General features: G+C 42.7%; 1 protein-coding gene across 1 annotated transcript; it reads left to right on the forward strand.

The window, feature by feature from the left end:
* Positions 1–405: 405 nt before the first annotated feature.
* POLR1D (RNA polymerase I and III subunit D) lies at positions 406–19,839 on the forward strand. Its single transcript, XM_082304741.1, has 3 exons — positions 406–537; positions 10,327–10,401; positions 18,484–19,839. Exons 1-3 carry the CDS (start codon positions 512–514, stop codon positions 18,767–18,769), a joined length of 387 nt encoding a protein of 128 aa, XP_082160867.1. The 5' UTR covers positions 406–511; the 3' UTR covers positions 18,770–19,839.
* The last annotated feature ends 1,332 nt before the right edge of the window (positions 19,840–21,171 follow it).

The following is a 21,171-nucleotide window of genomic DNA, read 5'->3' on the forward strand; positions in this document are numbered from 1 at the left end:
GCCCGGAGACCTGTGCCCGCCCGCCCGAGCCCCGCGGCCTTGCTGGGGCCAAACCCTGGCGGGGACCCCCGCCACTGACGGGAGGCGGCAGCCCCACTCCCGCCTCGCCGGCGCTGCCGCCGAGCCCCCTTCCCGCCCGTCCCCGCTCAGCCACGGGCGGGAGCCCTGACCGCCCCACGCCTCCTTCCCCCGGCGCCGGGCCCGCAGCGCGCCCGCCGCCGGGGCGGAGGTTTGTGGTGGGTCCCACCGGCGCGCAGCGGGGCTGGCAGGAGCCCGCCGGGCCGGCTGTCACCCCCCGGGGCATGGGGGGGCCAGGTGCGGCCACAGGTGCCCGGCGGGGTGTGGCGGCGGCCCGGCTCGCACCGCCCCGGCTCCGCCCCCGCCGGGGTCCTCGCTGTCCGCTGCGCCTGCCCCCGCCGCTCCGCTCCGCCCCGAGCCGGGCGGCGAGCGGGACATGGCGCCGGCCTTCGCCTGAGCAGCTGGGCCGCAGCGGGGGAGAGCGGGCGTCGCCATGGAGGAGGACCCGGAGCTGGAGAGGTGAGAGGCGGGCGGCGGGGGCCGGCTGAGCGGCCCCGGGAGCTGCCGGCCTCGGCGGGGCCTCTCCGCCGAACAGGGCCCGGCGTCGCCTCCCGCCCCGCACGCAAGGCCCGGGCAGCGCTGGGCTGGGACGGGCCCCCGGGCTCTGCGGAGCGGGGGCGCGGGCGGCTGGGGCCCAGCGCTGCGCGTCGGTGCGCTCCGGGGCCGGCTGCGGGCGCGGGCCGGCCCCCTCCTGGCGGAGGGCCTCGGCTGCCGGGCGTGAGGCGGCGGTGGAGAGGAGGGCCCCGGGCCCGGCCTGGCTGGGCCCGGCCTGGCGCTGCCCGGCGCCCCCGGCCCGCCCTCCGCCGCGGCCCCTCGGGCTGCCGTGAGGGTGCGCTCCGAGGGGTGCGCGGCCCGGAGCTGGCGTGTGCCGTGTTCCCGGGACGAAACTGCGGAGCCCTCGCGGAGGGAGTTGCTGTAGAAAATAAATGTTCCTGCATAACGGGAAAAAAATCCATTATTAAAAAAAATAATTCTCGTGATGCATGCTGATACTATTTAGAAACAAGATAGAGAAGTGTGTGGCGGCTCATCTCTCATCAGTTATAAATCGGTGATTGGGTGTACTTGGTAAATTTAAAAGAAAAAAAAAGTTAAAATTCCGTTCTTACGAATTTTTATTTTCAGTGTTGGAGATATGCCAGTTGACTAGTTGTTAAAATTGCCCTGTTCCTTGTATGGAATAATACAAAATGCTTGGCAGTTACTTTGTCAAAAAATAAAGTTGCTCTCTGCCTTGCGTTTCCTTGGGACGGGAGGATTCATCTCGCTGTGTGTACTGAGTTACAGTGTTCCCAAGCAAACTTTGAGGATTAAAATACAGATTTCTATATTTGGATACTCAGTCACAGCAGGCCTCTCTTACTTTTGTTCTAGAAACAGACTTTAGATGTGTATGTCCCAGATTTTTGGGGTGATAAACCTATTTGTAGTTATTGGAATCTTTTTTTTTCTTTGCAAGCTTGCTTGTGAGTAACTGCGTGTTTCTTATGGTTGTTTAAAACTGATATGGTGAAGTGATGACCAGACGCTTTCTGAACTGTTCTCCCTGTGGTTCTCCCCATTAACTTTTAAGAAACCATGTCTGAGAGTGCTTATAGAAAATAATTTGTTTCTATTTATATCTAACAAATATTTAAATGGAACAAAAAGCGATAGCACTGGGGTGGTGGGAGGGCTAGGGAGCATAATGCTTTCTAAGAGGCCTTTAATGCTTGGTAAGCTACTTCTGCTCCCGGATCATTGGTTTAATAATTCAAGCTTCTTTCTATATATGCCCGAATGTTATTTTACTAGTGCCATTCCAAAATTAAACCTTGTTCATTCGTAGCAATTTGAAACCGTCTCACTGTGCTTCCATGCTGTCTGTCTTCTGGCTGCTATTGCCGTGCTGGGGACTTGGGGTCCTCTGGGCAGGTCAGGGCATAGCCGCTCGCTCACTGCTTACAGCGGACTGCTCCACTGTCTCCTTCTGATGCTCTCCTTCCCAGGAACCAGATTTGAAGTTTTATCCTGCCTCATAGCTTCAAGCGGAGTCGGGATTTGCTGTTCCTTTTCCATGGCAGCATGGTAGATAATGAGGATGAAGCTCAGGTGGTATGCGGTAGGGTTTAGCTGTCCAGTGTCTTCAGTCCGTGCTACCGTTCACCTCCATATGTGTTTAATCGTCTCTGAACACATTAGAAGTACAATATAGTGTACTTGATGATTATCACTTTCTGTCCTGGATCTACCTGTCATTAGTTACTTTTTCATACCCTCAGCTTTCATAACAGCTCACTTTGCTAGTAGCACCCTGAATTCAGTTCATGCTATATGCATTTACAATGTGATACTTGAGTATTTCTTACTCTAAATATGCTTCCCCATAGAGTCTTCAAGAGTCTAACACAGACCTTTCTTTATCCTTTGGTTTGCAGACTTTACTCCTTAGTTTCATATTCAATGACCTGTTGATCGTACTGTCCTGTGAGCAGTACAGCGATGGTAGTCAGGGTTTATAATTTTTAGGCTCTTTATGATACGGCTTTAGCATACAAATAATGGCATTTCTGTTCTGTAGCGAGAGTGTTAACTATTTTAGGTAGATTTTTAGTGTTTAAAAATGGGTTTATTTGGAATGTTTTCAGTAGTCTGTCTCTGAATTCAGGCTTGTCTTGCAATGCACAAGTCTTAAATAACAGCTTAAGGTTTTTGTATGTGCAGTTTTTATTTAATTTACCACAGAGGAAAAAGAAGTGTAACTGTTTTTGTGCACGTTTTTTCAGGTCTGAAGCGAATTTTGTGTCCCAGCATTCCAAATAGTGATCTGTTAAGACAAGTCAGTCATCTTGTTTTGTTTGGTTATTATCTAAGGAGAGGTCTCTTCATCTTGCTTGTTCTATTTTGTCCTTACTGCCACATTTTCCTGCTATTATTTTTCAGTTTTACTGTGTCTGACTCTTGCTTGACCTTGCGTTTGATGTTTTCCTCACTTTAATAGGAAGTAATAGTAGCTACCGAAGCTGAATAGTAACTCGCAAGTTACCATGTAACTGTTGCGTACTCTGGATTTTAAAACTTTAAAAGCTGTAAATAACACAAGTTTGTAAAACAGTAATTGCTAAATTCTGCTGAATTACTTTCTCTGCTCCATCTCACCTAATAATCTTTGTTAGAAGTATGAACTGACATTTTTTCCTGTGAACTTGATGGTACATCAGTAAAGACCCAGAGTCTTGAGATAGTGTGATTCTAGGAAAATTCTGTTAATATACAATTAATGGGATTGTGAAGATATGACCCAAGAATGAGTAGGGGGGGAAAAAAAGGTTACAAATCAGCTACTAGGAACTGTTTAGTTTGTTTCCCCTGCAAATGTGTGTGTGTGCTTTTCCTAGTTTATTTCAACTAAATATCCTTTGGGATATTACAGAGGTCACCGTTTTCATCGCTATCTTAAAAAAAAAAAAAGAATCTTCTCCCTCTCCTTCCTAAATTACTGTCATGGTTGTTCTGTGTGTTTGAAGCCCAGAAAATATGTCATTTCTCTGCGAATATAAAGAAAGTGGCTTTGTTATACTGTGTGTCCAAATCCTTCCATAATCCGTTCTGTCTTTCAACAGCTATAAATATTTCATAACCTTGGATACCATACCTTATTAGAAGTGCTTACCAGGCTTGTTTGGAGCATCATTTACTTGGAATTAAGTGTTTCCTAAGGAGATGCTGCTCTGAATCACAAAGAATGCTATAATTCTGTAACAAGAGGCCTGTAGTTGAGTTGAGAATCAATAATCTAATATTTTTGCTGCACAGGCATCCCAGTTACACCTTTTAACAAATAAGCATTGTGCCTTGGAGAAATTGATAGTTCTTACTATTGGTTTTTAACAGTTAAAAATCGAAGTGTCAGGATTCAGTATGCCATTCTTTCCCATATTCATGGCAAAAGTGGTCTGCAAGCTAAAGTCAGTGTTTGAAATGGAGTGGTATGTTCACTACTCAAGCTGGTGAGAATATCAGCACAGAAATGTGCTGCAAATAGCAGCTATGGGAATGACAAATAGAATATTTAAATAAGTAAGAAACCTGATGGACAAAGAATGAGAGCATTCACATGTCTGATGTGGAGTGTCTTGGCCTTTGAACAAATGTTAGGAAGTTTGTGGCATATTTGTGCCTTTTTTTCGTTGTTGCTCTTAATGTTATGGCTTAAGCTTTATTCTTGACATTCCTTTTCATCAGTTTTCTTAGTAAGTGTGAGCAGATAGGACAAACCAGCTCACAGGAGTTAATTATAAATAACACTGGCCTTCATTACCATTCCTTTATTGTAGAAGGCAGTATCTTTAGTCCTTTACTTGACTGAAGGTCTTGATATTAATTATTCAGATGTAATCAGAATACCAACATCCACTTCTATTTCCAGTCCCGTGCATTGTTAAAAATAAGTTGTATAGCCTGCATAAAACTACTTTGAGAAAATTGATTAAAAAGCCTGCTAATTTTTTTCCTGGGCTTGCAGCTTGTTGTCAGGACCTAGAGTGCCTCAGGAGGTAGGTTTAAGCGTGATTTTGGGGATCGCAGTAGCCGAGCAGCCTGGCCTTTGAGCTTGAATAGTAGTGGTATAGACTGCAAGCAGTTATTAATGCTGTGAAGGTCTTTCGCGAAGAAGTGTTTGATAAAGACGTCTCTTCTCTGACTTTGGGAGATGTTGAATATGAACGCTGCCCTCCTGCTCCAGGTCTGTGCGCTTCCGTAGCCAATTGTGTGCTGTGAAGCAATTACAGCAGATATATTTTCATTAGAGTTCTCATCGGGATCTTTAATGAGATGATGGCGTGGGTGGAGATGGCAGAGTTTGTTAGGTTATGTGCTGAAAGCTCCTAGGCACACCCACAGAGGACTAAAGAGAGACCATGGTGGAAGGAGGAGCCCGAATAGTGCCCAGCCCTGGCTTCTCCCAGGCCCATCCCAGGAGCCACCAAACTATCAGAGGTCCATCTCCACGAGCCCAGAGGAGCACAGGGGCACAGCAGCAGGTGGGAGCCCACAGTAAGGCCTCAGAGGAGTGACCATCTCTGGGCCCGTCCCAGGAGGCAGCCTCAGCCGCCGGGCGTGACACCCATCAAGATGAGTCAATGCTGGAGTGCCTTTGGGACTTGAGGGTGTTGCTGCAGAGGGGTGTGGGAGGCATTAAGGGATGCAGGAGAAGAGCATTTTGAGATTGCGTAAGGCATATTATGGGATGTGTAGGGGAGGAACCAAAGGCAGGGAAAGGGATGGGTTCAGGTTATTTGGGGAGAAGCAAGAGTGGGAAAATACAGGAATAAGAGGATAAAAAGGTCTGGTCATGTGTGAATAGCTTGCTGGTTGGTACAGTTGTCTGGCCGTGCCCTGCGCCGGATCAGTGCAGTCTGTCCTGTCTCCCTCTTAAATTCCTTTCTGACTCTTTCTTGGGTGAGGGACTCTATTTGAGGGGAGAGGGTGTGCATCTCAGTGCTAGCAGCTAGAGTCACACTATGGGTCGGAGGGACTGTGTGTGCATGGTGCCAGCAACTGGAACAAGGTGCAGGTCTGGATGCCAGCAGTTGGGCTGGGACCCTGGGCTGGAGGGCTGGGTGCCAGCAACTGGGGACACTTCACGGAGTGAGTGAAAACAAGTGTCAGCCACTGGACTGGGACTGGGGACCAATTTATCTGTGCTGCAGTACTGGAGCGAGTGTGGGTGTATGAGGGAGCGTGTAGCTGTTAGTGAAAATCAAGCTGGATCAGCTGGTGAGTGGGTGAATAAGGTGGGAGCTGGGAGGTGAGCGTGTATCTCTAAGAGCAAGACCACGGGAGGAGCTAGCTGTCGGAGGCAGTGGGGAGTCCTGGCCAGCTGCTGGAAAGGCTGTAGGGTCAGGGGCTCTCCAGGGGTAAGACACATGTGTGTGCCCGTGTGTCTCTGTGGGCAAGATGGCAGTGGGGTTGGGTACTGGGGGACCAGGGGAGTCCCAGCCAGCTCTGTATGATGGTCTGTACCAGCATCTGGAGTTGGGCTGAAGCCTCAGGGGCTTCTATGCCCAGCCAGAGAGAGGAGCGGGATGAAGCTGTTGGTGTGAGCGCTCTGTGTGTCTGTGATCAGCGTGGCCAGTGGTGTACATGTGTGGTGTGTGCGTCTGCCTGCTGGGAGCAGATTTTCAATGTTGCTACTGGTTGGACCTGGGCATGGAGCTGTGGCTGCCATGCCTCTTGGCTGTCAGATCCAGCGTGATACATCTTCTCCTAACAGAGTGGTCTATAATTACAAACATTGGGTGGTCTCTGTAATGACATGGTGTTTTCATTGCCTGTAACTGTATCAGACATGCCTCTTTATTAACAATTACTCATTTTTCAGTCTATCTCTTTGATCTTTTGGAAAAAATGATGAAGCTCTTTCCCTAAGTGAGGAATAGAAAATATCTCTGGTTTTGCCTGCCTTCAGAGCCTTTAACATTCTCCCGTTCTTTGGGTACATGCATTTTTGATGCAAGTCGATAGGATTTATGCAATGGGAGCTTCGCCTGTAACCTTGGAATATAGAAGAAAAAGTCTAATCCGTCAGAAATGTAAAGAGATCTTGCATTGTACTCCTGAAGATAAAAGCGTCACTGCTTATACCTTCATGTTACTGTAATTCTGCAGCTAAGCTTTATTGGTCAAAAAGGATTGCCCGGCAAATTTTAAGGGATGCTTGCTATAAAAGACACCAGAATGATGACGGTGTTCTTAAATGTGCCCCTGTCCCTAATTTTCCCTCCTATCAATCCCCCAGTGTTTGAGTTCTTCTCATGTGAACGTTGCGTGCTGCGTTCCCTTTGCTCATGCTGCTGCTCTTGGAGTGGAAGCTGGCAGCCACAGGACTATTTGTATTGTAACCAAGCTGTAAAAATGAAGAGACCGAGGAATGCTGAGTCCCAAGAGGCCTCTAAAAGCAAATGTAAAAACCTTGTTTGCATAGCTTTTAAGCTTTTGGCTTACTTATGTAGAGGATATAAGTTCAGTGAGTGGAAACACATTATTTCAAAGAGGATCTGAGCATTTTTTCATTTGTCTGTGCAAGTCAAAAGGCCTTTGTAAAGGTGCAGTGAATAAGAGTGATATTGAAAGACCAATATTAGGAAACAAGGTTTGATAAGAAAGGAAGATGTTGACTTATAAGGCTACTAAGATATATGCCAAGTCAGTCTTATATCTTTAATATAACCAGAGGAAAAAAAAGTCTCAAATACTTAATAGCTTATAATTCCTACCTAAGTTAATAGAATTGATGTCACCATATTGACACTGTGACATTTCCCCTGAAAGTGAATCATAGCTGTTTACAATATGTGTGTGTGTGTGTGTGTTTTATTAGTGCTTTGTAGCTCAGATACTTTGGTTTATTATTTTAATTATAAAATAATGACAGATATAGTGGCTTTTAATCTGCTTCCTAGTCAAGTTTCTCAAAACAGAATCACTCAGGTTGGTGACTGTGGTAAGTAAAAGTCAGACGCTTTTTTTTTTCCCCCTCTTTCCTCCCCTTCATCTGACATTGCTGTTTGAAGGCTCAGGACAAGCTTTTATAAAGGCCACGTGTTCCTTCTGTCATCGCTAATAAACTAGCTCAGGCTGCTCAGATAGCAATTTCTGGGTCTGGAGAAAAAATAAATTTTGCCATAATTTCGTGGAGACCTGTGTATGCAACATCTCCCATGTTCCAGTGGTAAAGCCTGTTTCTTACCTTTTTTTTTTGTTCTTGGGGAGCAGCTGTCCCGCACACCCTGCTGCTCCTGCCTGGGAAGGCAGCTGTAGCTGGCGAGGTTGCTGATGCTGTCCTTGGCCTGTAGGTGCAGGTAACTCAAACAGGTGACAGCTTACCTGGGCAGATACTCAGTTTCCATGAATGCCTGTGGTATGACTGGATATACAACATGTCCTTGCAGTCAGATGTACGCTTAAAAAAAGATTTGAAGTACCCCAAGCCCAGCTGCCACTGGGATCATACTAATAGCCTTATATGAGAGAGACTTCTGTGAGGAACCTTAAACCAATGTGCCGTTAATAGGCTAGTGCACAGAGAAGCAATACTACAATTTTTGGTGCATTTCTGTACTATTGTTTCTGTGGAAGTCTTGGACACTTTCCTTTGCAAAGTCCTTCAAATGCAAACTCTCAAAGGAAAAAGTTATGACCTCTGGGTATTTGCATGTCTGTCTGGCACAGATCTCTGCTTTTGCTGGATAAAATGATTTCCCCTTGGAACAATGACGTATATATAAATATGTTGATCAAGGATTATTTATATGTTGTTTGAGAACTTGTGACCAATTCTGGAAGCTTGTTTAGGAATCTTTAGCTAAAGTATTGCTTGCTGGAAGTTACTGTAAACTGATGAAGTAGTTCTGTGACAGGTGTTTATAAGTATAAAATATGAAAACTATATTCAAACAGAACTGCAGACTAGCTGTAGAAAGAGTAGCTACACCTTGGTGTACATCACACTTGTCCTCATTTAGCACCAATTTGTTTTCTGTTGCCAGGGAAAACCAAAGCATCCCCAAAAGCAATACAGACAGAAGAAAAAGTGTGTCTGTGTTTATAAAATGTCACCAGCCTATCCTAATGAATGAACGAATCCACGATCACAAATGTGAAGGGAGCCGGTAAAAGCTCATGTTAAGACCATAACAGACTGAAGAAGGTTAGATCTAGACAGACAGATGTAGGCTGCTGTGTAACTGCATAACGTTTTCTCATTAGCGACTGAAGGAAATTCTGTACTGCTTATTTTCATTCCCTGTTATGCACATGTAGCATATGCATTTAAAGCTAAGACCTCTTGTGTTTTCCATGTAGACTTTAATAACCTAAATGGTAATAAACCACTCTGTTAGATATTTAGAGCCCAGCATTAGCTTGTTAGATCTTCACATGGGCCTGCCATATAAATTGCTTGCTTTTCTTCTCAGACCTGCTTCTGCTATTAGATGATGACTCTTGACTTCTCTAGTCTCAATTTTGGCTTGACAAAGTACTCAGGCTTTTTTTTATCTGTGGTAAAGCAGCAAAATCCTGCTATGCTGATAATACTGTAACAACATGATGGGACGTGGCTTCCTTAAGGTTTGAGTTGAAGGCTGTTGGCAGTTACCTTTTTTGCACAGTCTACACAGACACTTGTGCCATCAAGGTGATGATTGTGTTACTCACGTAGTCCAAACGCCAGCAGCCATTCTGGCACATCATAGCTGGGAGAGCTAAACAATCAATACCCTCTTTAATACCTCCTACCTTCAGTTCCTCAAGCCTTCGGTCTTACCCATGTCAGTGATGTTAATGCTTAGCTTCATATACTGGGTATTATGGCCAGGTGCATAGCTTTCCTTTTCTGTCTTGCAATTATTTTTAGTTGACATACAGAGTTGCTTACAGTTAACTAACCAAATTGATAGTTTATGCATTCAATTTATATAATAAATGGCTCACACTATCTGTTCATTGTTTCTTCCATTAACTTCAACCATGTACTGTAGAGCAGTTACTTAAGTTTTATTTGAGATTGAAATTAATTTATAAAGAGAACTGAAAGACTGACATTGCAGGAGTTATCTATAATTTGCATAATTTACACTCTGACTTTTTATGTGAGCATAGTTATTTGGTTGCTTTAGTGTTAGTCTGGCCAGTTTGTTCTAGAAGATGCTGATAATGTAAAGATTGGTTGTTTTGGATGGTGGTGGATCATAGTCACAAAGATGAGCTCTTTTCTTCCACTGTTACACAAAGCTAGTGCAGTTTGACAACTGATAGTTGCAGTGATTTTACTGTCATTTGACTGCTTGCTGTTTTACTGGTGGTGTTTAACTGTGCTCAAAATAGGTCTGCTGTGGTTGAAAGACTTTAGGAAGAACCTAAGTGAAGTGACAGCAGGGAAGAGCATTCCCAAGGTGAAATGATAGGGACTGTGCTTTTCAGTACAATACACCAGTTTTGCACACTTTATTTCTACTCTTCAATTAATATTGCAGTTGTTGTATTTGCAACAGCTTAAATTGCTTTTAATATGTTAAAATGTTTCTTTTAGTCTTGGTGCATAGGAATCTGAACTATCTTAATAAGAAAGTCAAGGTGATTTTTGTAGCCTCTTTATTGCTTAATTCATTACAGTAAAGAAGCTCTTCACTTTATTTACATAAGTGCATAAAGTGTCAAGTTCTTGTGTTTTGCAGGTGGTAACTTTTTTCTTTTCCTCATATTTAGGAAGGCTGTGGAAGAGTTACTTAAAGAGGCAAAACGTGGGAGAACCAGAGCTGAAACAATGGGAGCTATGGGTTGGTAAGTTTTGCCAAAAGGAAATTAATGCTATGACCAGTGCCAAAATAAATTTTACATTTAATGTGTGACAGAAGTCTCTACCTCTTAATTTGCTTCATGTTTAAATAATTTGTCTTCGTCCAGGTATTAATTTGTCTGGGCAAAAATTTGAGTCCAGATAAGAAAGAAGTTGAAGTAAATTCTGCCTGCATGAAATTGCTGGACAGAATGTCTTGAAGTCAAAGCAATTGGAAAATTGGGAGTAGCTTCTGTAACAGTACTTCCTTATAATAGATGGAATTGCAAAGTTTGGATTGGAACCTCATGAGTTTAAAATATTGGGTAGCTTCAGTGTGCATGTACTTACATACTGTCCGCATGTTACTGGGTTAGATTCTGTTTAAGTTAAAATTCATAGCTTGACACCTAAACCCTTAAAGCAGTAAAAATAATAAATGATCCTCTAGTAGAGAATCCATATGTAAATTGCAGCCAAAAATGAACTGAAAGTATAATCCTGTTTTGGAAGGAGGTATTTTTTTAATACTAAAAAAACCCCACAACCTAAAACCCAGGGGCTGATTTGTATAGCAAGTGGGAAAGTGATTTAAATCTTAACTGAAATACAGTATTAATTATTCAATGCAGTATTTAATTTTTACAGCTAGATTATCATGGCATATAATGCATGTAATTGTAATTAAAGAAATAATAACATGCTGAGAAGAGTCGTTCATCTTAAAATAATGTATATGACTTTGATAAGAAGCTATTGATCTAGGGATGTTCACACAAGTAGGGCACCAGCTGACTGCATTGAACTCATTTGTTGATAAGGTTTGGCTTCCTCCACCAACAGTAGTAAAAGATAAGCCTGCACTGTTAATGAAGTTCTGAGCTGATTTCTTGGCTATGTTTGTTTTAGTAGCTCTGAAGAGGTTAAAATAGTGTCTTGCTGAAAAAAGTTAATAATTTATATTTTCTAAGCAAGTTTTGGGCTTTTTGTATCTTTCACCCAGTATTTCTGCTGGGATGCAGTTTATACCCTTTATGTTAAAATAGTTAAATTAGTTTGATCCCCTAGAGTGGTTATAGCTATACTGATACAGCATCCTTTTACCCTGTCAGCCTTGCCAAATGGCCAGGTAAACCAGTGCAGATAACTAGCACCATAAGTGTTGCATGCATCCAGTTACTTTGAATTGGCAAGTTAATTCCAGGCAGGGAGACTACAGATTTCTGTTGGGAGATAACCAAGTGTCCCTGTGCAACTTCACTGTCACTAGTGCAGTCTGGAATACCTGCCAGGAGTGTGTATGGTCTTCTGCTCCTGGCTCTGGCTACTTCTTATTCCTTGTCTGTAAAGGGGTAGTCGTCTTGCTCAGCTGGCTATGATGAGCAGCTCAGGGTAACATGCAATTTGCTAAAGCCTGATGCCCAAGACGTGTCAGAGGAGGGGATAGCCAAGGGTGACCTGTTCTTCAGAACAGCTGCAGATTCCACTAGAGTGAAATAGTGGCTGGCTAGGCCAGGGTTGTGTGAAAGGTGTAGGAGGAGAGGATTGTCAAGAAGGCTTCAGGCAGAAGACGACTGTTGACATAGGGATTGACATAGTGATATCCTGACCCGAGACTGTTGAAGTAAGGATCCTTTCAACTGCAGGTGAACATGAGAATAGCTATACTGGGTCAAAGAAAGGATCTGTCTCTGCAGTGCCCTGTTCCTATCAGTGGCCCATAACCAGTGCCTAGGAAACGGAGGGAAAAAAAGTACAAGAAAGTAGCAGTGCTTCCTCAAGGTACTGTCCCAGCTTCAGGCAGTCTGCCGCTCAGGATATCCTGCACTGAGAGATGATTTTTTTGTATATGACGTTTCTCTAGGGATTTTTCCGTCTCTGAATTTATCCTTAGAGAGACTGGTAGTAATCCCATTTGTCACAAATCTGCTGCTGTAGAGTTTGGCATAGGCTAGTGTACAGCTGGTGTGTGTGGCTGTAAGGAAGGTATAAAGTCCCCCATAGGCAGACTCCCAATAAGTCTTTGGTGTCCAGTTCTGCAGGCGCAAGAGACAGAACAGCAGTTGGACACTGCCACTGCTCTCTTCCCTTTAATATTTTTCGTGCCCCATTGTGCTGTTCTGGTCCTTCTGAACTGGCCCAACAACTAGGTATTGCACGTATAAGTGGGAGATGAGATAACCAGTAAGATATTTGGAAGGAAACTTCACTATGCTCAGTTGAGTATCAGACTCCAGCAAAATGCCATCAGATGTAACTGATGTTACGGTAAATCCTGAAGGGCTTCAGAGATTAGATCCAGGACTGACAGGTAACCTTGCAACTGTAAACTACTGAGAGGAAGGTAACTGCTGCTCTGAGCTTTATGGATACCAAATGAAATGAGCAGAAAAGCTACTTCATGAAAATGTATATTAGTAGACCAAAGCCAGGAAAGCATAACTGGTAGAAGCAAAGAGACAAGGTCATCATGAACTTGTCTAAAAGCACAGTCTTAACAGCTAAAACGCAAAACCTTCCTTCCTTGCCAAACTGAAAATGCTTACAGGTGTGTTTCATGAGGACTTCTGGGATTTCCTCAGCCCTTTGTGAGAGGAGTCCTGGAGAAGAGATGCACAAACCCTGGAGACATCTAGTGTAAGGCCATCAATCCTGCATTGGCACTGGATAGTTGAAGCAACTCGGCCTATGAAGAAAAGATTTGTTCTGCCATCTGTCTTTGGGTAAGGAGAAGCAGAGGCTGCTACTGCTCGTACTTTGCTGATTCCAGTTTATGTTGCTCTCCAGCAGCTGTTGGATACCAGTAAATAGATTTCTGCAGTCAGTGGCATTTGGCAGGAATTGATTAAAGGGAGGTGTGTGGGGAGGTGGCATTCCTGGGGAACTATATTGTGCATACCATTACAAAGGAGTAGTGTCTCCTGGTGGGTGTTGATGGCAGCCACACCTTAGCCAGCAAGCCTCTGAACGCTGTTTTGGGACTGCTTTCAGGTTCAAGCCACTGCTCCGTTACTGTCCAGGGTGATTAGTTCTCCATAGCTCAAGTGCAATGCTTGAAGAAGTTCCCCAAGCACCCCTACCTAACTTTTTGCTGTCTCCTCACGTGAAATGGATAGTCAGCTGCTGTTTGAGCCTAAATTGCAAGCATCCAAACTAGTATAGCTGATGGGTACAGAAGAAACGTACCAAGCGGTCGTCCTGTAGCCTACAGTCTCTGATACAAACACTCAGCCTTGAAATCTGGGACAGTGTTGCTAGTATTTATTTCTTCAGTTTGGGAATGTTTTGCCAATGGTACATTGTCTTACAAGTTTGCTGTGGATGACGTGGGTAGGTGCTGCAACCTGTAGGGGTTAGATGCTGGTAGAAGAAAGGCTTGACCCAAACAGGGAGGTTGGTGGTGATATCAGGCAAGAGCTCATGTGTGAAGGGACATAATCTGAGGCTCTCTGGACATGGAGCAACTGTCAGTATTGCCAATGGGCTGCATGATCTCTTAGTTGGTTAAATCCTAGCTCACTGGCCTCCATGCCCTCAGGACTGCTTAGGTTGATACTATCTAGGTCCATGGCAAATTCATCCAAGAAGTACTGGATATGGGTATTTGTATATCTTGCATTACTGGCTCTTCAGTGTTGACTTGTTCCTTGTCCTCAAGATTCTTGCTCTCAGCACCGCAGTATTTCTAGTTCCTGCAGTACTCCTTTCGTATGTACTCTGTGGCCATAGTGATTCTTGTTGGGGGTCTCCTACATCCTTATGATACCACATGGTGTAGATCCTGCTAATGATGTATCTGTTTCAAGCATTAGTGGAACTAATCACAAGTAAGAATATGTGTGAGAGAAGGGGAAGGGAGGATCCTCTTCTGAAGATGTCTTAATCCTGGAAACATTGAGCAAGAGAGAGCAGCATCTGTGGCTAAATCTCAGTGGTGATGCTGGAACTTCTGAGATGAAAAAAGACATCAGAGCAGCTGTCTGAAAGTTAACACTGGAAGGGCCACCTGGATGGGAAGTTGTGGACAAATAGTGCAAGAACACTTGAAATGGTTAGATAAATGTAGATAAATGTATCCTCGATTCATCAGGTGGAATAAAGCTGTAATTGTGTGTCTATGTAAAATCAAGCCAAAAGCTCAGCTTTCCTTAAGTGGTTTTGTCAGTCCTATGTACCTAATTAATAAGCCTTTTATAGCAGTGGAGTTAGGTCCCATTTTAAGGAGTTGTTCTGCTTTAATTGAGAAAGGCAGTTAAAATGCCACAAAAGCTACTGTGTGGACAAGTTCTGGAGGCTATTATGGTTTTTTTCCTCCAATGTATAGGTCTGGTCTCCAAAAATGCTGGTAGCAAGTGAGCTAAGGCTGAACTGAATGTAATGTTCTCTGCTTAAAATACCTAAAATAAGATATGGAAAACAGGGTATTTTGGGATGGTTTCTTCAGCTCTGCATTGTAAAAGCAGATGAAATCGCAAAAAGATGATAAATGTTGGAAGCATTAAATTATTTTTAACCCTCTTTCTTGTAAAGCAATCCTAAAATTGCTTTCATTCCTATAGATAGCTTTCTGTTCAATACCAAATCTGTCAGAAGTACTGCAGAATACAAAGTAATGAATGTGAGGCTGAAGGGTTTGAGGGCACCGGAACTGCAAAATGCTGTATTGCATCTTGTCTTTGAATGGGTGTTGTGTGACTGTGCAGAAGCACTGCAATGTGATTCCGCTACATCTCTTTCATTTGAATGTGAGAAGGAGGAGAAACAGGGTACAGAGAGAGATTGCAAAGTAAATACGTTAAACTCTTGTGATCAGAGCGCGGGTTCCCATCCAAAGTCCTGCCAGCTCTATCTAGCTGCCAAGACCATACATAAAAGCTTGCAGTGTCATCCCAGGCATCCTCTTTTGTGAGATCCCCTGTGAAAGGGTAACAGCCTAGATTAGTTGGTTTGGCAAAACAACCTCTAGCTGCTTTTTTTTTGCCTTCAGTCACTCTTCTGTTAAGTACCATATTTTCCATGGCAGTTTGGAAGTGGTAGAAATGTACTTGTAAGTTCGTGCATAATGAACACTGTTTCCTGGAAAGATCTGAGTTACTCTGTGTGCCAAGGCTGACTGTGCCAAGCCTGTTTGGTATGTCCAGTTACTCAGCAGAGAAGAGACTGTGGCGTATGGCACTGTACTCTTGTGTCTTTAAGTGGTGTCAGTGTGTTTTACTGATAAGAAGTTGTATGATACACTTCTGTGCTGAAGTGCTCTGCAACACTCGCTGACAGGTATTGGCTAGAAATTCTGTGTTATCGCACAGAAGTTGGCTTAAAATGTCAAAAGTGGGGTTAAGGTTTGACCTATGTTCAGAATAATGGATTTAATCTTTTTTTCTTGCTCAACACTTCATCATTGCATATTGGAGAGATTTTGGGGGGTGTGAGACTTGTCTGTGGAGGGGGATGAGGTTCTGTGTGTAAGAATAGCTTGGTTTAGCTTACTGGAGCATGCAAAGCAAAAAGTGAACCCTTACATTGAGTGAATACACTGCTACAGAACTGGAGTCTGTTTTGTAGACAAGACTGTTCTAGAATTGCAGGTTGCGTGCTTGCTTTGGTCATGCCTGCAGCCCTGCTTCAGGAACACCTCAGTTTGAAACTTTAATGTCCTTTTAACATGGTCTTTTAATTAAAAAAAAAAAAAAAAAAAAAAAGGCAAAAAGCTTTTAAAAGCTGGTCTGTGGCACTGTTCACTAGTCAGCAGCATTGCATTGCACCTTGCACAGGCTGAGCTTGCCTCCCAGCCTTTCAGAACTTATATTGAGGGCAAAGCTGTCACTGAATTGAGCTTTGCAGGATCAGACCTACAATAAGCCAAAGGCTTGTCTTCAGGGAAGTCAACTGTAGAAGTATTCTACAATTTTCTCACCGTTAGAAATGCTCTCAAATATATCAGTGGATTAATACAGTTCACTTTTAATCTTCATGGTCCCATATATACCATGGATATATGTAAACATTATGGGCTTGTGTGTGTGCATGTGTAATGTAGCATGTGTCATACATCTCCTTTCCTTTAAGGCTTAAAGGCAGAATTTGCTTTGTTGAAGTCTGAGGTCAATAAAACTAAGGCCTGATGTTTCTCTTCAGTGCTGTAACTTACTGCTGCTCCGTGAAAGCCCAGTGGCTTGCTTTTATCACTGTATGATGGTGAACTAATGGCATCTCTTAGCTGACTCTGAAGCCCTGCATTTCTCATCAGTTTTCATTCTTAGTATAGCTCAGGCAGCACTCATAGTGCCAAAAAGAAATAAATACCTCAGCAAGGTGAATTTATTTAGGGCACATTGTCTTATTCTGGTGCTATATATATTAGTGCTTAATCAATGCATTAGCTTTTAAGAAAAAGCAAGAGGAAGGAGACAAATGTGAAGTGGTTTTTGCCTGGATACAGCCTAGAGAAAGCCACCCTCCTTGGTAGGAAGTGTTGAGGTACAACAATTTAATGCTGGAATAAGACATACAGAGGACTTAAATGTTGGCTGTTTTGTGTTATGTCTTGAGTGTACCCTGTGCCATGGCATGTTCAGCACCATGTTCATAGCTGATGTAGCTTGAAGTAGAAACCCTATCCTGCTGACATATGTTAGCCTTGTATTTTTACTTAGTAGTACAGTTAATGGATAAATACTGTCTCCCTAATTGACAAAACAGCTATACTAGATACAGATCTAGACTTTTTTTTAATTATTTTTTTTAACCATGATTTGAGCAAAACAGTGTAGATTTATATTCAGAAAGTTCAGAAAACTCTAAAACTAGTTATGCTGTAGAAATGCGTCAAGAAATACCTAGTGGAAATAAAACAGTGTGGCTGTTTAATGTATACTTCTAAAAAGACTCTCATAAGTTCTTTGAGGATTTAGGACAAGAACAATTCTCAGTAATGCTTAGTAGGCAGACCTGAAGCAAAACACCACGGTAAATGCCATGTCCAGTTAAAAGTCATGAAGGATGCTAAATAATCAGATGGGATCTTCATTACGATTTTCTTGTTGTTCTGATACCTCTGATTATTCATAGGTGTCAAAGGTTTTTAAATGGTCAAGGTATAGTTTCTATACTTACACAAAATATTCAAGTAGAATAGATGATCTTAACGTTGTGGTGTAAGGATTCATTGACTCCATAGTTGATTGAGTAAGTGGCACTGTGATCTCCAACAGCTCTGCTTTTTTACAGTAATCCTGTAACTTCTCCATTAGCATGCAGACTCAAAAATGTTGTGAAGACAAACACCATGGTGGCTCTCACTATAAACAAAGTCGTCAGAGTGATTTCTGCTTTCTGCAGGAATATATTCAAACTTGTTTTTTCTCATTCCATTCTCTGAGAGATGATAAATTGGGAATAAGTAGAGTACAGCTGATACCAACAAGATAAATGAAATGTACAGTACTTGTTTACTAAAACTAGCTGATAAATTATGTGCAAAAGTGTTAAGCTGCAAGAGGAGAAAGTCAGAAACAATGGAAAAGAACTGGATAAGTATCCTTTCTGTTTAAGAAAAAGAAATAAAATATTTTGCTTGGTGGTTGCCAGATATAAGTTAAAATCGGTATGCTTCGTGTGTGTATTTTATCACTACAGCTGTCTGGGTTCTTCATGCAAGTGTGTCTTTTACTTTCTGAGTATCTCAGTTCGTTAAATAATGCTGACTTTAGTAGGTTATGATCTTGTAAACCATTCTGATTTGATTTAGAATATGTCACTGAATATTTGATTCCTGAATACCTAAGTTAAGCACCGTCAACCTTAAAATACATTGTCATCGCCTGCTTCCCCCTGCACATGCTACCTTGTGAAAATCATGTCGATTTTCACTGTGCTGAAGTAGAATAATTATCATCCTATAAAGAGTAAGATAAAAGGAGAGTGGAGACAACCTTGAGCATATCTTTCTGTACTGAGAGTTTACACTAGGTGGCATGCAAGGAAAGCCAAAAGCACAAACCTGTCTTAAAATTATTGAAGTTAAAATCTCAGACTTGTTTCAGAATGTTTTTGTCTTGTCATTTGATCACTTTTAAATGTCTTTACAGGTTGAAATGTCCTCTTGCTGGTACAAATAAAAGATTTCTTATTAATACCATCAAAAACACATTACCGTCTCAAAAAGAACAAGACCAAGAACGTGAGCAAAAGGAAGACAGTAAGGAGCCTGAGCCAAACAAAAGCAGGAAAGAAGAAAAACCAAAGAAACGCAGAATTCACCCATATACACCCAGCTTTCAGTCCAGAAGGAGAGTCAGCTACTCTCCTCCGAGGCACCGAAACAGGAACCAGCACACAAAGGATAAGCATGAAAAGCGATCAAGCAAACGATGAGGAGAGGAGAGTGACAAATATGTGTTGTTACAAGCCAGGAATGTCATTAAGTGTCAAACTGCAGGGATGTCTCAGTTTTTCAGGAAAAGATGCTGTTCAAAACTGAATTTTGAACCGAGTTGCTTGTGTGAGAAGTAACCTTGAGGTAGCTTTAGAAAACCTTTCTTCGGGACCTTTAAGAGAAAAGCAAAGTGCAGCATAAATCTTTCAGTCGTTCTAGAACAGACATTCCTTTCCCTCTGCTCCATTCCGCTCTCCCCTTCTGACTAAGCTTAGGGTCTCGGTGATGGAGCGTGATACATGTGTCACTGTCTGATACAACTCATTCAGTCATGTCACTCTTTTGGAAAGAAATTTAAATTAAGCAGAAATCTATTTATTGTGTAAAGCTGGCAGAACTTCTTTGCTGCTAACCAATAAAGAAGTTCTGTGTGTTTGGGTTAGTTTAGTTTTACAGAGTTTAGAAGAAAGGGAAAGCTGGTCAGTGCCTGGCCAAGCATATACGTTTTTGTATAGAATATAAGAGTTTGCTTTCTTCAGTATAAAAAGAACAAATTTAAAATGGGCAATGCTGGTTTGCTTTCCAGGAGGAACCACCAAGAAATACTGAGTTTGCTTGTTATTGTATATTCACAAACCTGTCATAGATAATAATAAACATTACCCCTAAAAAGCCATAACTGCAATAATTGTCTCTGTTTAGACTTCCCTCTGTAAGGAAGTAGTTTGAACAGTCTGTTGTCATGGTGCTTTCAAAACAAACCTTGAAGACAAAATTACCATGTTCTCTGTCCACTGCTAGGAGGTTTCCAAGTAAGTGTGTAATACTAGAAATGCAGAGATGGCTCTTAAAAACAGTCAAATGCTCACTTTCCAAGCCTGTGTGACAATTCTGTAGTGGTACAGTTCTTAAACTTGTGATGACTTGGAGCACATGTAATACACAGCGGCATATTCTACGTCTCCCTTCTGTTTGTGTTACAATAACAAACTTCTGTGTGAAATATTTTGTATTTCGGTATTCTCAAAAATAATTGTTTTGAACATAAGTTTCTGTTTTTAAGTGTGTTGACAATAAAATCGAAAATGTTCGTTAAAAGTGCTTTGTGGAATTAATGCTTTTAATGGGTTTCTTGACTGATGTGGGCCTCTCTCCTGCGAGGGAAAGGAGGACCAGCGCTTCATGGTCCTTCAGTGTTGTGTCAGGGCAAGAGTGCCACCTATAGGCTTATCTATACCTCGTCTTGCTGTACTTGCCTGTCTCTCTTGGAAAGATTGTGTTAGCTAGGAGATGGGGAGACCAAAGCGGAGATCTGCTGTGGCTGAATTTTGATGCATGAGCTGGAAATTACTCTTCTGAGTAACAGGAAGGTAGTTAAGCAGGCGTTGAGGCCACTGGCGGCTGCCAGGGTCAGCGTATCCAACAAAGTGGGATACTTTTACATTTCCACTGAGGAGTTGCAAGTAGTTTCTCTGTTTCCCGGCAGGAAACATAGCACTGAAACAGAAGTCCCAGCCTTTCAGAAAATGTCCAACAATTTAAGTGAGATCAAGGCAGAAGTAGTATCTTTGGAGAAAGTGGGACTATCTTTGGTTTAAATAAACAGATGTTGTTTGCAGTCCTTATTTTGCTGGACACTGGTTGTGTTCTCCTTAATAATCCTTTCTGGAAGGACAGCACCTATAATGCTGGCTGGGCTGTGCTGCAGTGACAGTGCTGGACGGATGTGGCTTTGCAGCAGAGAATCCATCTCGCCGTTGGCCAGGGCTGGGGCTGGGGCTGTTCCACAGGACAAACCCCCTTGAATGCTTGCTGCTCTGGCTTGCAGTGATAATACGGTGTCCTGAGAGCTTTGCACACTCGGGTCGTCAAACACCCCTTTAGGATGAGTGCTGCTGTTGATTCTACATTAATTTAAGCCAGGCATTCAGATAGGGAAAGTGATTAGAGTATTAGAGATTTCAAAATTAGTCTGGATTGTTGATGGAGAGCGCTTCTGTGCTAGAAATGCTCAACTAGAGGATCTGACGTGACCTAAACCAGATAGCTGGAGAAAGCCTGTTTTCATCACTGGTGGTAGGTTCAGATCTAATTCCACTTTTTTCTGACTTACAGAACATATGTGAATTATTAATCTTTCATTGGTTGATTCCATATTTTAGTGCTGTCTTTCATAAGTGTACGTAATAAAACCAAAATCTCTGCTGCTCATTAACTGTTCTTAAGGCAAATCTTCACCTGCTGATCACTTTTTTAATCAAAAATTGGGTGCTAAAGCCAGGTGTGTATGGTGTCTGCCATTGCTCATATTATGCAGCACCAGCATCACATTTATAAGGTATCTTAAAGATAATATTTAAACCCTGAAACTTAAAGCTGAACATGACTTTTAAAAATGTTA

Source organism: Platalea leucorodia, assembly GCF_965183815.1.
Source record: "Platalea leucorodia genome assembly, chromosome: 2".
Taxonomy (NCBI): Eukaryota; Metazoa; Chordata; class Aves; order Pelecaniformes; family Threskiornithidae; genus Platalea; species Platalea leucorodia.

Excerpts from the sequence above, each read along its gene's own strand:
- POLR1D (XM_082304741.1), top strand. The coding sequence starts at position 512 with ATGGAGGAGGACCCGGAGCTGGAGAG. Across the intron at positions 538-10,326 it reads GAGGACCCGGAGCTGGAGAG|GAAGGCTGTGGAAGAGTTAC; the intron begins GTGAGAGGCGGG and ends CCTCATATTTAG. Across the intron at positions 10,402-18,483 it reads ACAATGGGAGCTATGGGTTG|GTTGAAATGTCCTCTTGCTG; the intron begins GTAAGTTTTGCC and ends ATGTCTTTACAG.